Source organism: Protopterus annectens, chromosome 13.part0 (genome assembly GCF_019279795.1).
Source record: "Protopterus annectens isolate FY-2018-M chromosome 13.part0, PAN1.0, whole genome shotgun sequence".
Lineage (NCBI taxonomy): Eukaryota > Metazoa > Chordata > Ceratodontiformes > Protopteridae > Protopterus > Protopterus annectens.
In genome coordinates, this window is record NC_056747.1 from 591,062,618 (window position 1) to 591,075,530 (window position 12,913).

General features: G+C 35.4%; 1 protein-coding gene across 1 annotated transcript in view; it reads left to right on the forward strand.

The window, feature by feature from the left end:
* Positions 1 to 12,913, forward strand: part of AIPL1 (aryl hydrocarbon receptor interacting protein like 1) — a 269,924-nt gene that overhangs the window by 148,914 nt on the left and 108,097 nt on the right. The window contains exons 3-4 of the mRNA XM_044054870.1: positions 1,464 to 1,652; positions 5,992 to 6,168. Of these exons, the coding sequence (XP_043910805.1) occupies positions 1,464 to 1,652; positions 5,992 to 6,168 (366 nt within the window). The remainder of the gene's footprint in view (positions 1 to 1,463; positions 1,653 to 5,991; positions 6,169 to 12,913) is intronic.

Below are 12,913 nucleotides of genomic sequence, written 5' to 3' on the forward strand. Positions count from 1 at the left end.
TGAACTTAAATTCCTGGATGGTTAATCAGATGGGGCAAAGTGTGCAGAACATATACCTACTAAAATTGCAAGGACCAAGTCACAGAACACTGGAAAAATTAGCAAGCACCTGGTAAGGGTAAAAAATAGTTTGCACATTTGTGATCTACCGGTAGAGCCAATATGTACATAATACCTATAAAACACTGAATTATTAATGAGTTTGGTTAGGAAGATTACCTTCCAAGACTTACCATATGCTGAATAATAAAACTTCTGCTGCAACTAATAATAATAATAATAATAATAATAATAATAAGAAGAAGAAGAAGAATAATGCAAATTTACTTTGTTCAAATTTAGTTTTGATAGAGTTTTGTTAAGCTAGCTATTCTGTGCAATAAAATGTATAAGTTGGAAATGTTTTACTTTCTTTTGAAGTACATTGCAAAGATAGAACTTAAAACATCTCACTGATTTGTTTGGCAGCTGCAATGAAATACAGATCAATGTGGCTACTGCAAACTTAAAAAAAATGGGTGCCTTCTTTCCTCAGCAATTAAGTTGGAAAACGTATCCATGTTATTTTTACATTTTCTAACTTTAGATATCCTTGCTATGATGCAATACATCACTAGTATTTCAGTTTTATTGATAAATCTGTTGTTTTATCTTCATCTGTTAGTGTTAAGACCTGTCCATTCTGCACACTGTAATGACATGTAGCACATTTTCTTGTTCTCCTCTGTTTAAAGGTAGCTCCAGGTGTGTTGTAACAATGTAATTTGAATGTATACATGGGTGGCTATACCTATGGTATATGGCTAAGCAACATCAGTGCAGGGAGATAAATAAGGAATAGCATTCCTATTACATAACGACATTATTTTAAAAACTTTAGACATTTCTTTTAAAATAGTACCACTACAAAATACTGACAGAACATGACATCTGTGGGGATAAACATTGAATTAACCTGCTATTAGTAGGGACTGCAGTTTGATCAATTACTTCATCATGGTTAAAAAATGTAGTCTATACAGATCAGACTATCTGTGCATTAGTGACATAAATCAAAATGTAAAACAAATGTTTGCTACTATTTATATAGTAATTAAACTGTTGGTAGAAAGAATATTCCAGTTTCCAATGCTAATAATTATTTACAAAGGACTGTAATGTAACAATTTATTTTGACATTCACACTGAGATAAGAGACACAAATAAATCTCTAGAAGAAATAAACACTGCTTAAACATTTGTCATCAAGCATAGTTGTAAAATGTTAACAATTTGCATCATGAAGTAAATTATCTAGCTTTTCATTTTGTTCAATGTACAAATTACATTGCATGTAGTAACATACTTTCACATTACAAAAAATGCAGGTCCCTTCTGTTTTTGTGTAAAATTGCAGCAGTGACAATCCCAAGCAATGCTCATTTTCAAGTTACAATTAAAGTTATTTTTTTTATTTTGTACAGCACACAGGACTGTACCCAATTGTTTCGAAGAGCCTGCGACTGATTGCAGAGGGGAAAGACCCAACAGAATGGCACATTCATACCTGTGGACTGGCAAACATGTTTGCATATCACAGTCTAGGGTATGATGACTTAGATGAACTGCAGAAAGAGCCTCAGCCTCTTATCTTCATTATGGAACTTCTAAAGGTGAGTTATATCAGTAGTTTTATACCACCTGAGGGTCAGAAATCGGACAAACCTTTTCTCCTTAGTGTTTTTAAGGAACTACAGGGTCCCTATTCTTTTTCATAATGCCTTGAGTAGCCACAGCAAACTTTATTTTGTTGATTTGCAGGGGTCAGAGAACTCACTCCAAGAGTTTGGTATCTAAAATGTTGGAAAACATTTTTTTCAATTAACTTTTTTTTAATTAAACTGAATTTTTTCCCAAAAAGAAATAAACTCAGAACTGCTTCACACACAATTGTATTTGTTTTCTTATTTTACTTTTGTGCTTTAATGGTTGCAAGGCCTATTTAGTAAAGAATCCTGTTTTAGCAACCACATCGTAACATTAATGGCATCACATTTCTTGCTAAGCTTCCCACAGCATATAAATGGTAATTATTTCAGAATAAGATAATAGACCTAAGAAGCCCATTATTTAGAATGGGAGGATTTGTGAATGCTGCATGATTATAAACTGATTTTAGTGAGGTGTTCTGGACCTGAGATATGAATATATATTTATATAGTTATTTGGGAGAACCTTTCAGTTCTGTTAATGAAAATTTAATTTAAAATTATTTCATAAGGAAAAAAATTCATTCACATCTCATAAGTGTGTCATTTGTACTATACGAAATGCATATGCTAGGGTCTTAACTGTCAGAACTTCTATGTGACATGGAATTATCTATACAAATATTACTCAGATATAAAGGGTGAAGCATCTTATAAGGGGGATCAGCCAATTATATGCTGTATGAAAGCCAAATATAGTCATGCTAAAGCCATTCTCACAAGAAAGACTTTTGAATTCCTGCTTCCCTGAGGGTATTCAGGATCACCTTATTTTCCATTGTATATAAATATACATATAATGTGGCAGATGTCAAGTAACTGAATGTTTAAGGTGTTTTCTTTCTTTGCATACATAATATTTATAGATTTGTATTTTTTTACTTTTTTTATATGTGCTACTCACTTTAGTAACTCCTCTTTGGTGACATTCATCTTGCATCAGATCATATCAATACATATATTAAGCTGTATGTTATTAAACTGTCTTTCGGCTTTTCCCGGTTAGGGGTCGCCACAGCGGAACTCCGGTCCGCTAATGATTGGCAGTAGATTTTTACGTGCTGGCTTGCCGGGCCGAACGCACAGCCTTCAACTTCTGTGAGAATCCACCTTTAATTCCATCATTAAATGGAAGAAACATTACCACCAAACACATTGTGATGGATGACTGACACTGATGGGGTTGGAATCTCATCACAGCCAATCAAGTGTTACAGATGGTAAACTGCCACCAATTGTTATGGGACATCTACCAATCACTGTGCCACCTAGGTATGTGAAGGACAGGAGATATGGTACTTAGATCTGCTCATCTGCCCCATACAGGTCCATTAACCACCAGGGGATGGTCTCAAGAGTAAAAACTCAAAAGGTAAAAGTAAAGAAAAGTATACATAAATCTGATTCAGTAAAAAAATCAGTAAACACAACCAGGTCCTAAGACTATAAAGGGAATATACACCGCTGACCTGGGTATGAGTTTCTACCATCCACACCCAGATGAGGACTATACACTGATCACTTACAGAGCTGAGTCTTTGGCTTAACATCGTAGTCCCTTTTCTCACCACTCTCTCTCTGAACAACAGTGTCTACCAGTGTTCCTTACCAATGGTAACTGTTTTGCAAACAAATTAGTATTTTCACATTTGCACAAATGCACATGCACAGACACACACACACATACACACACACACACACACACACACACACACACACACACACACACACACACACACACACACACACACACACACACACACACACACACACAAAACTGTAGTTGTAATTTTATGACCATTGGCTTTCTAGCCTCCAAAACTGCATGTGACAAAACTACATACAAGGAATTAAATCCTTCCCAAGAAACTGCTGACTAATTATACTCTGCACTTCAAACACAAGTTTCATGCAATTTTATTCCTTTCATGTCCTTTCACATTAAAAGAGAAAATGTTGTACATTCTCTGTTCAAAAGAAGCATACAAATTTCAGATGAATTTAGAACTGAAATATAGTTTACAAAGATGCCAGCAGTCTGCAAAAGTGATAAGATTATGAGAACACATTTAAGCCAGGTGGAGCATTTCCTTTTAGAAGTTCATTGGCTATGGTATTTTATATAATTCCAAAACAATCACCAGTAACCAAATTAACTAAATTCTTGTTGACTGATTCACTACAATTGCTATTATAAATAAGGATATAACAAAAGGTATTCTGCAGAACTTTGCCCCTAAAACTCCATTATTGCATATGAATGGTGGTGCAGTGGTAGCGTTGTCGCCTCACAGCAAGAGGTTCTCCCGTTCGATTCTCGGCTGGAGTGCCTTCTGTGTGGAGTCTGCATGTCCTCCCCATGGTCAAGTGGTGTTCGAAAGACATGCGTAAATGGGTGTGCCTTTGTTGAAAGTTGGGCATCTGGCTGGCACTTCGGCATCATAAAAATCGACTGCCAATCTTTAGCAGACCGGAGTTCCACTGTGGCGGCCCCTAACTGGGAAAAGCAAAAAGAAAAACAACAACAACTAAAAATATTTGAATGAATAGAGGAAGTGTGAAAAGAAGAGTACTTTTACCATAAAATGTTGTTGTTGTTGTGTCTTTCGGCTTTTCTCAGTTAGGGATCGCCACAGCAGAACTCCAGTCCGCTAATGATTGGCAGTAGATTTTTACGTGCCGAGTTGCCGGCCCTGACGCACAACCTTCAACTAAGGTACGCCCATTCACGCATGTCTCCACACAGAAGACGCTCTAGCTGAGAATTGAACAGGACAACGTCTTACTGTGAGGTGACAACGTTACCGCAGAACCACCACCACAGTTTTTACCATAAAATACAGAAGATTAAAATCTACCAAAGCAATTTTAATAAAGAATTTCTAGTAGTTTCCTCAAACAGGTGGATAACAGCCACTATAAACTCATTTGGTCTGTTTTTTAGTGAACTTGAACATTAGTTTGTATTTTTATGAAGTTAAAGTCAAAATAATCCAACCCCATATGTAAGAAAACTCTCACTTGTCATTAAAACATGAACATTTATAGTCAATGCTATGCTGTGACATTTCTCTGTTGAATAAGTCAGTAAATTCTTTTTCACAGATACTACTTCACATGCTTTGTACTTCTGGTTGTGTTGTCTTACAACTTGCAATTTATTTTGAGCAAAACTCTTCCAGTTAACACTTTCTGCTTCTTTAAAATGCTTATTTTATGATCTTTATGTAATTGTAGTTTTGCAGCACAGTGTTACTGAAACATCTCTGTTTTCATTTTATATTGGTCAGTAATGCACTGTTTGAAGACATACAGTCATTCTGTTGTGCTATGCATGGTATATTTTCCTAACCATAGTGAAGATGATTGTCTTTTTGTTTGCAAAACAAAAAAAAAATTTTTAATTTTTATAACAGGCTAAGTAGTTATAGTAAAAACTTTAAGGATCCAGGTATCTACCCTATATGAGACACTAGGAATACTGTTGAAGGCCTCATTGCAGGAATGAGACTATATGGTGTCTGTGTTCATTTTGTTAGTATATTAACAAACATTTAAGAGATAAATATAGATGTTCTCAAACCAGATTTTCAGAACTGCTGTAGTAGAAAGTATCCTAGTGATTTATATGTTATATTGTTTCTGTCCATATGCCCAACAACCATTTAGCCCTTGTCACAAACATAGCACTTTTCCCCATTTCTAAGGCGTGTGACAGTAGCTGCTGTTCAGCAAGCTATGAGGGATTTTTCGTTTTTTTTTTGTCATCATAATCCTTCACCTTCTTGAATGCCATGGATGGTTAGAGATGTGAGGGCCTGCTATGCCTTGCCTTGTAAGCATGTGCTTTCTTCCCAGTGGTCCACGAAGGCAGCATGTTGAGGGACTCCATATGGGGACTACTTGCCATATAACTGTCCCATCAGTAGGCACTGGCATTGCAGTGAGTCAGACTGCCTCCTTTCCCTAGGTTAGGTGAACCGGTGTTGGCAGATTACTCCCACACTGCCTCATTATGTGCCTCAAAATCTAGGTCACTAGTTGATCCAGGATTGTCTGAGTCACAGTCAGGGCTTTACTAGTCAGTGTCTCTGTGATAACAGCCTATAGAGTAATATGGGAGCAGTCAAAAGCTGTAAAAGGAAATAAATAAGAAATGCTCAGTTGGAAAATATCTTAAATTATATTATTTATGCCTGCCAAATAAGGTCAGATTTTATCTTGTATCATTTCTCCTTCATAGGTGGAACAGCCAAGTGCATACAAAAGAGAAACATGGGCCATGGATGATGCAGAGAAAATGAAAGCTGTTCCAATTTTACATGGTGAAGGGAACCGGCTCTTTAAACTGAAACGGTATGAGGATGCAATAGCAAAATACAGAGAGGCAGTCATATGTCTTAAGAACTTACAAATAAAGGTAATGCATGACTGCAAAGGTTAATCAGATGTCACAGATACTTAATATGCTTAACTTGATTGTTACTGATCACATTTTCCTTGTGAAAGTTATGTTAATGTGACTATTTTAAAATAAATGATCTATACAAAACATGCCTGAAGTGCTATCAGGTAGTACTACACGTTTTGGAAGTTTATTAAGGAAATAAAAAAAAAAGAAGAAAAGAAGAAAAGCATTTTAGCATAAGTTAAGCCTCCATGTACTATACATTTGCTTACTACATGTGAATTTCCATATACAATTACCATGCAAAACTGAAACATCTTCCCAGTGTGCCAAAACCAAGGTAATGAGTACTGTAGACACATTGTTTGGTATACCCAATTCGTGGATAACATATTCCTACTATGGGATGGGTCCTGTGAGTCATTAAGTCATTTTATTGGGTATTTACACACTATGATGTTATTTTTAAAGTTTACTTGTCAGTATTCTAGGGGTGAGATCCATTTCCTAGATGTCACAATTAAGAGAACAGATCTTGGATTTTACACACTGGTTTGTACAGGAAATCTAGTAGGAGGAATAATCTCCTCCATAAAAATAGTACGCATCCAAGACATGCCCAGAAATGTCACAAGAGGACAGACTTTAAGGGTAATGAGGTTATATAATGATGATGCGCAACTGGCTGTGGCTTTGCAGACATTAAAGAGTGACTTCTTGGTAAGGGGCTACTTGGAGAAGGAAATAGATGCATGTTTTCAACAATGTTTACTAGAAAGAGGGACTAAAGGTAAACCCTTTTTCTCTGATCACAATATGGTTAATGATAGAATGAACCAGTGTCAAGTGCAAGATAAGATTAAGGTTCCCATGACATATTCTAGTGATGTTAATACCTTCTGTGACATCATTAGAAAGAATTGGCATATGCTACAAGTTGCAGATTATCTGAGGGAATTTGTGAGCAAAAGACCTTATTTTTCTTTCAGGAACAATTTGTTCCTCAAGTGACAGTTGTGCTATAAATCTTTACATCATAGACCTCTAACAGATTCACAGAAACATGGGGCATACCCCTGTAGAGGTTGCTCGGCATGTAGTTATATTCATGCAGCCTTTAGTTATACACATCCAGGGATAGGTGCATCCATTGAATGTAAGCTTTATGCTAACTGCAAGACCAGAAATGTAGTATATTTTAGTTATTGTGTATGTTATATTTTTATATTGGGAAGACTAATTGTTTACTTAGAGAATGTATACTGGAACATGTAAGGGACATTAGGAGTATGAAAGATAATAATGCTTTAGCAAGACATGTGAAGGTTCAAGGTTCACAGCATATGTTTAAGTTTTTTGTATTAGAAGTCTTGACAGAGAATATTAGGCGTGGGGATTTAAAAAATAAAAGTGAGATGGCAGAACAAAAATGGATTATGTATTTTAGAGCAGCTAAACTACCTGGAATTAATGATGCTGTGACTTTGAAACCTTTTCTTCGGGCATGTAATTTACCACATTGATTTTATTATTTTTATAACATCTAGACTATGCTACTAATGTTTTTCAATGATGTTTATGTTTTATAATTATACCTGAACATATATTTATTTAGATGCGCAGAGATAATGTGGTTGTTTTCATTAGTTAATAGGAATTGCGTTCAGCTGATAGGTTGAATAGATGCTTAGATAGTTAATTAATTTGAAGGGCTGCAGTCTGAAGAAGTGATATTTTATTGTGAAAGTACTTACTCTGTTGGTTTATGATACACATTGCACTTGGTGGCCGTGTGGCTCGATACTTTGATTTTTATTTGGTGAAACTACGAGCAGTCACTATGAAGAAGTAGATCAAGTCCTGTACGATAATGTATAAGCAATCATAGTGAATACTAAGTCTGTAGCTGCATTCAAATAACAGCATGACAAAGTCAGAACTATGTAGGATGTTGCCTGAATGGAAAGGGATGAATGCCTAGTAAAAGGTAGATAGTCTATGAAATCTGGAAGTTACTAAGACACTAGGTATACTAGATGGACCAACAGGCTCTCTTCACAGTGTCTTTGATATATGTATGTATTTTTTCCTCATTATTTCTGAGTTAGATTTTTTTCTCAGCATTTCTGAGTTGTGTTAACTGATTTTGTTTTTATTCTTGGTGCTGCTCTATATCTCCTATGATAGCAGTTAGCTTGAAGAAATCAAGGAAAACTATCATTTTGTGAAGGTCAAGTCAAATAAATTAAAAAAAATAGCATGATGAATGAGTTAATAGATGGCATGAAAATCAGTATGAGAGAAATAGGCAGTGCATCATGGAGGTTTATTATTCTGCAGGGGTTACCCCAGTACATGTTTGAATTTTATTTTGCTAACCACTATTTCCGTATTATATCTCTGACAAAATCTTTTTAATCCATGCAATGCTAAAGAAAAATTAAAACTTATAATCACTTGCAACTTACTAATGTAGAGAATAAGAGAATATATACCTATTTGTATGTTTGTATATATCTATATCTAATCTCCTCTCTCTCTCTCTCTCTCTCTATATATATATATATATATATGTGTGTGTGTGTGTGTGTGTGTGTGTGTGTGTGTGTGTGTGTGTGTGTGTGTGTGTGTGTGTGTATATCATTGTAAATATGGCTAACATACTGAAAATTATTTGTCCTTCTGTATTTAAATCCAAAGTTACAAGCCAAAGAAAAAACTCACAAAACTTTAAAAAAGAAATGGAAATGTATCTCAGGCATTTGTTGAGCATGTTTTGTACTTTTTGAATAATGACTTATAAAACATGGTACATAACTCTCCTGAATCATGCATGCTGTTCTTCATGAGCAGCCAGAAAATGAATATTGCAGTAGATTTGCCCGGTAAAGCAAATACAGAAATCCCCTTTGAAGTTTCTGGCTCCATTGATCCATAATGACTATACAGTTAAGCCCTGCACACTGTCAATATAGTGCTATTGGTAAGGGGCCCTTTTCCACTTTGTGCTATAAAAATCAATTATGTAGAGCAGTAGTGCGTGCTGCATGAGTTTCAATTTTAGTTAAACACTGCATGTTTGTTCCTCCTGTGGCACAGTCCTCTGGCTGGAATCTTTAAAATAAAAATGACTTTTTGACTTACTTAACAATGCTCTGAATTTGTCACTTTCTGAAAGTTAACTCTTACCAGTTTCGATAAAAATTAAGAAAATCAGCTTGCCATTTTTATCCTTAGTAATGTTCCATATTGATTCTTGATGAAACTTTATTTGCTAGGACACAACTGTCAGTTGAGATTAAATATCTGAAAAGTTTAACAGTGAAGCGTCTTAGAGATCTTTTCGTATTGTGTAATTTACTAATCACACAACGTGAGGAGATCTCATTGGGAAACTATAACTGGATCACTTTTACAGCAATATGTGCATTTTGTACTTAAAATTGTATATCTAGAGAAGCACATCCTTGAATCATTAAGAACTCTGAACTGTTTAGAAGCATCCCGGTTATAAATAAAAGGATAATAAATTAAATGTATGATATTCATTCATGTGCCATCTAAACCTAACTGTATAACCTCTTTGTTAGTAGCAGTAGGAAGGACAACTTGAAAACTCATGGTCCACAATGAGTACAAGAGAGAGAGAGAGATTGTATGTGGGTTTTAACTGTATGGTCGAAGACCAGAAATGAGATCCTTGGAATTCTGGGAAATTAGAAAGATTGAAATTTATGAATCTTTTGAGTGTTTCATTTTCACAGAATTAGCATATCAAAATAGCAGGAGTATAGAGATGCAGCCCCCATACTGGCCGCAGAAGGCAACCCAAATGCAAAAGTTGCCTTAAACGTATAACAGTAACTTTTGGAGTTTACTGTTGCTTGTGTTTAATAATATTTCAATTTTTGTAGTTCCAGGACTCACATTACAGAGTCTCAGATTTCCAGTAGGTGCCCTATTATGTTAATTGTAACATTAGAACAAATAAGACCACATACAACTCTTGAACACATGGGGCTTTGGCAGCCAGTATGGATATGAATGCTTTTGTTTCAAGGAAGGAAGGCTAGCAATCTGAGTGAACACTAAAGAGACCTTGTGTATTCACATTCTACAGAGTTGCTAAAGATTACCATGGAGATGAAAATTAAGTTAAACATTAGCACATTTTATATGCATACATAAATGTTGCTCTAGTCAACAAATGCTTCACTTTCTTACATTCATCCTCTCGCTGCCTCATAACTGGAAGGTACACCTCATTAAACAATAGTCAGCTTCTATTCTGTCTGTCATTTACCCATCAGCCATCTGTGCTGTTGACCTAAAGATACCCTTAAAACACAATGCAGCATGCCAGGAGTACTGTTGGGCTTCATAGCATAGATTGCTCACATCATTATTCCAAACATAGCTACCCTGGAAGAGTTACTGCTTGTAGAGATTCTGTCATGTAAAGGCAAATCAGATGGTGTCCAGACTGACAAATGACAGATGTGCTATCGTGGCATGTGACTGAGACATGGCCAAGTTAAAGAAACAGAACATGTAGTTAATCACATGTACACCACTCACAGTCTAATATAATGTAATTTGTACTACATTACAAGCATTTTAGGTAATTTGTACCTTAGAAAGACATGCTTTCTCTCTGAATAATGACAAAGTCATGGTGTCCTGGAGAGTCTTCTTTGTAGCTATAACTATGACTGGAGATTTCTATCCTGTGTTTTTACAAGGATGCAGACATATTTCACTTCTTCCTAAATTCTCTGAGTATCTGTATGTCACTGCCACTGTTGTCCACACAGAAAGCTTTCTGAAATATTTTTATATTTACTGTCCCTGCTAGCTTCATTAATTCTATTATGTAAATTTTGATTTTAAAGAAAGGGTACATTATGTTAACAGAGTATTCAGAATTATGTTTGAACTTTAATCATATAATGGAAACTACAGAAGCTATGATCTAGTATCTTAAAGCACAGCAAAGTCATTTTTGAGTAGACATGTTAGTGCAAAGTTAAACCTGATCAAACCAAGTATGGGTGTTGTTGTTAGAAACAATACTACAGATATTTCAACACATGCAAAGGTAGTTTATTTCAAGAATGCGATTCATTGCATCTTTATAAGGCAATTAGGAGGTCCCAAGTGCAGACCCAATCTCATCTGCTTTTGCAGAACAGCTACAGTTGCCACTTATGATAGGCACAGTGATCAACTGGGAATTCACTAATAATCATCAAGTGAGCATGAAGTTCCAGAGCCACTTGATCCATTATCATTACAGTTGGGAATTTCATGGAATGTTGGAAAAGCTGACCCAAATTCTGACTTTTTAATGTGAAGACTTCCAGTTATGGACTTATATAATGGACAGTTATGTATTTCATATTAGGGGACTCAAAAATTCCATTTTGCTCCAACAAAATGCAACTATATTTTTGAAATAGAAAGGAATGTGATATGCTACATTAAAACTGCTCTCAGAATTTTGGCAATACTGGGCTTCCATAGAAGTGATTCAGGCTGTAGTTTACAATGGATCTGCCTTGGGTGCACAGTAGTTTGATACCAAAGTGAAATTTACTATGATAATAAAATGGACAGAAGGAAACAAGTTTTATATTACTGCAGAGTTATTTGCCTGTCATTGCTAAAGCCATCTCATGATCTCAGACATGGAGGTGAAGGCTAGGTGAAAAAAAGGAACTTCTCTTTCCTTTTTTCTTAATCCTCTAAATTTGTGAAGTAAGAAGGTATAATTTCTAATTTTGTTAAGAATATAAATTTAGACCACCAGGCATGTAAGGAAACTCCACAAATAGGCTGACTCCATGCATTTATTATTGGCGTTTTTGTAATTATATTGGCCAACTCTATCAGTTGATCATCTTAAATAATAGGACCAGTAACCGTATCTTATCTTATTTTAACATTATTTCCAGTGTCTAGGACAGTACGTAGAATTTGGTGTATCTTCTCTGAAGAATCCTTAATTTCTGGACATTTCTGCCGACAGAGTATTCACCTATCAAGCAGTCTGCAACCATAGCAATATTTAGGGTTGACTATAACAGATTTTTTTTTGGATTCTTTTTGAGGGGGTAATAAAATATGCCTTGTCATTGCTAACATCAGTAAAAGTGTTCATTTGCAGAGGTGTTTTGGAAAGTTCAGTCTTGTATATTTTAATGAGCTGTTGCTCCATAGAGAAAAAAAGCCTATTCAGTAAAAACAATACACCAGACTTGAGAATGGCTTTATAATGCTAGCAGAATTAGTTACTGTTATTCTACAACTGCTTTATACTGAAGAATAAATAAATGCAAGACTTCCAAAATGTACTTTGCTGGCATGTATAATATTTATTATTAAAAAGACAAAATAAAAAATAAATAGTGTGCTACATGTTCTACAGAGGTTGCCTACAATACTTTAAGTGAGATACATTTCACAGTAGAGGTAGAAAATTATTTGCTGCTGTGATGTACTGTGTGTTGTCTTGTCACCCATTAGCTTTGCAGCAGACCGCTCCCGAATTAGGCAGTCCTCCAATAACATATCTGCCTGACCTGTCAGTATAAGGCACGTGCATGCACCAGCAATGAGTTAGATAAAGAAATGCTACTGTAGCTGTATCCAAAATATATGGCAGGTTACAGGAAATTCAGAAGTTTAGCATGACCAAAAGAGAAATGGTGGTGTCTGGATAGGCTTATAAATGGCATACAAAATTTAGATGTAGTTT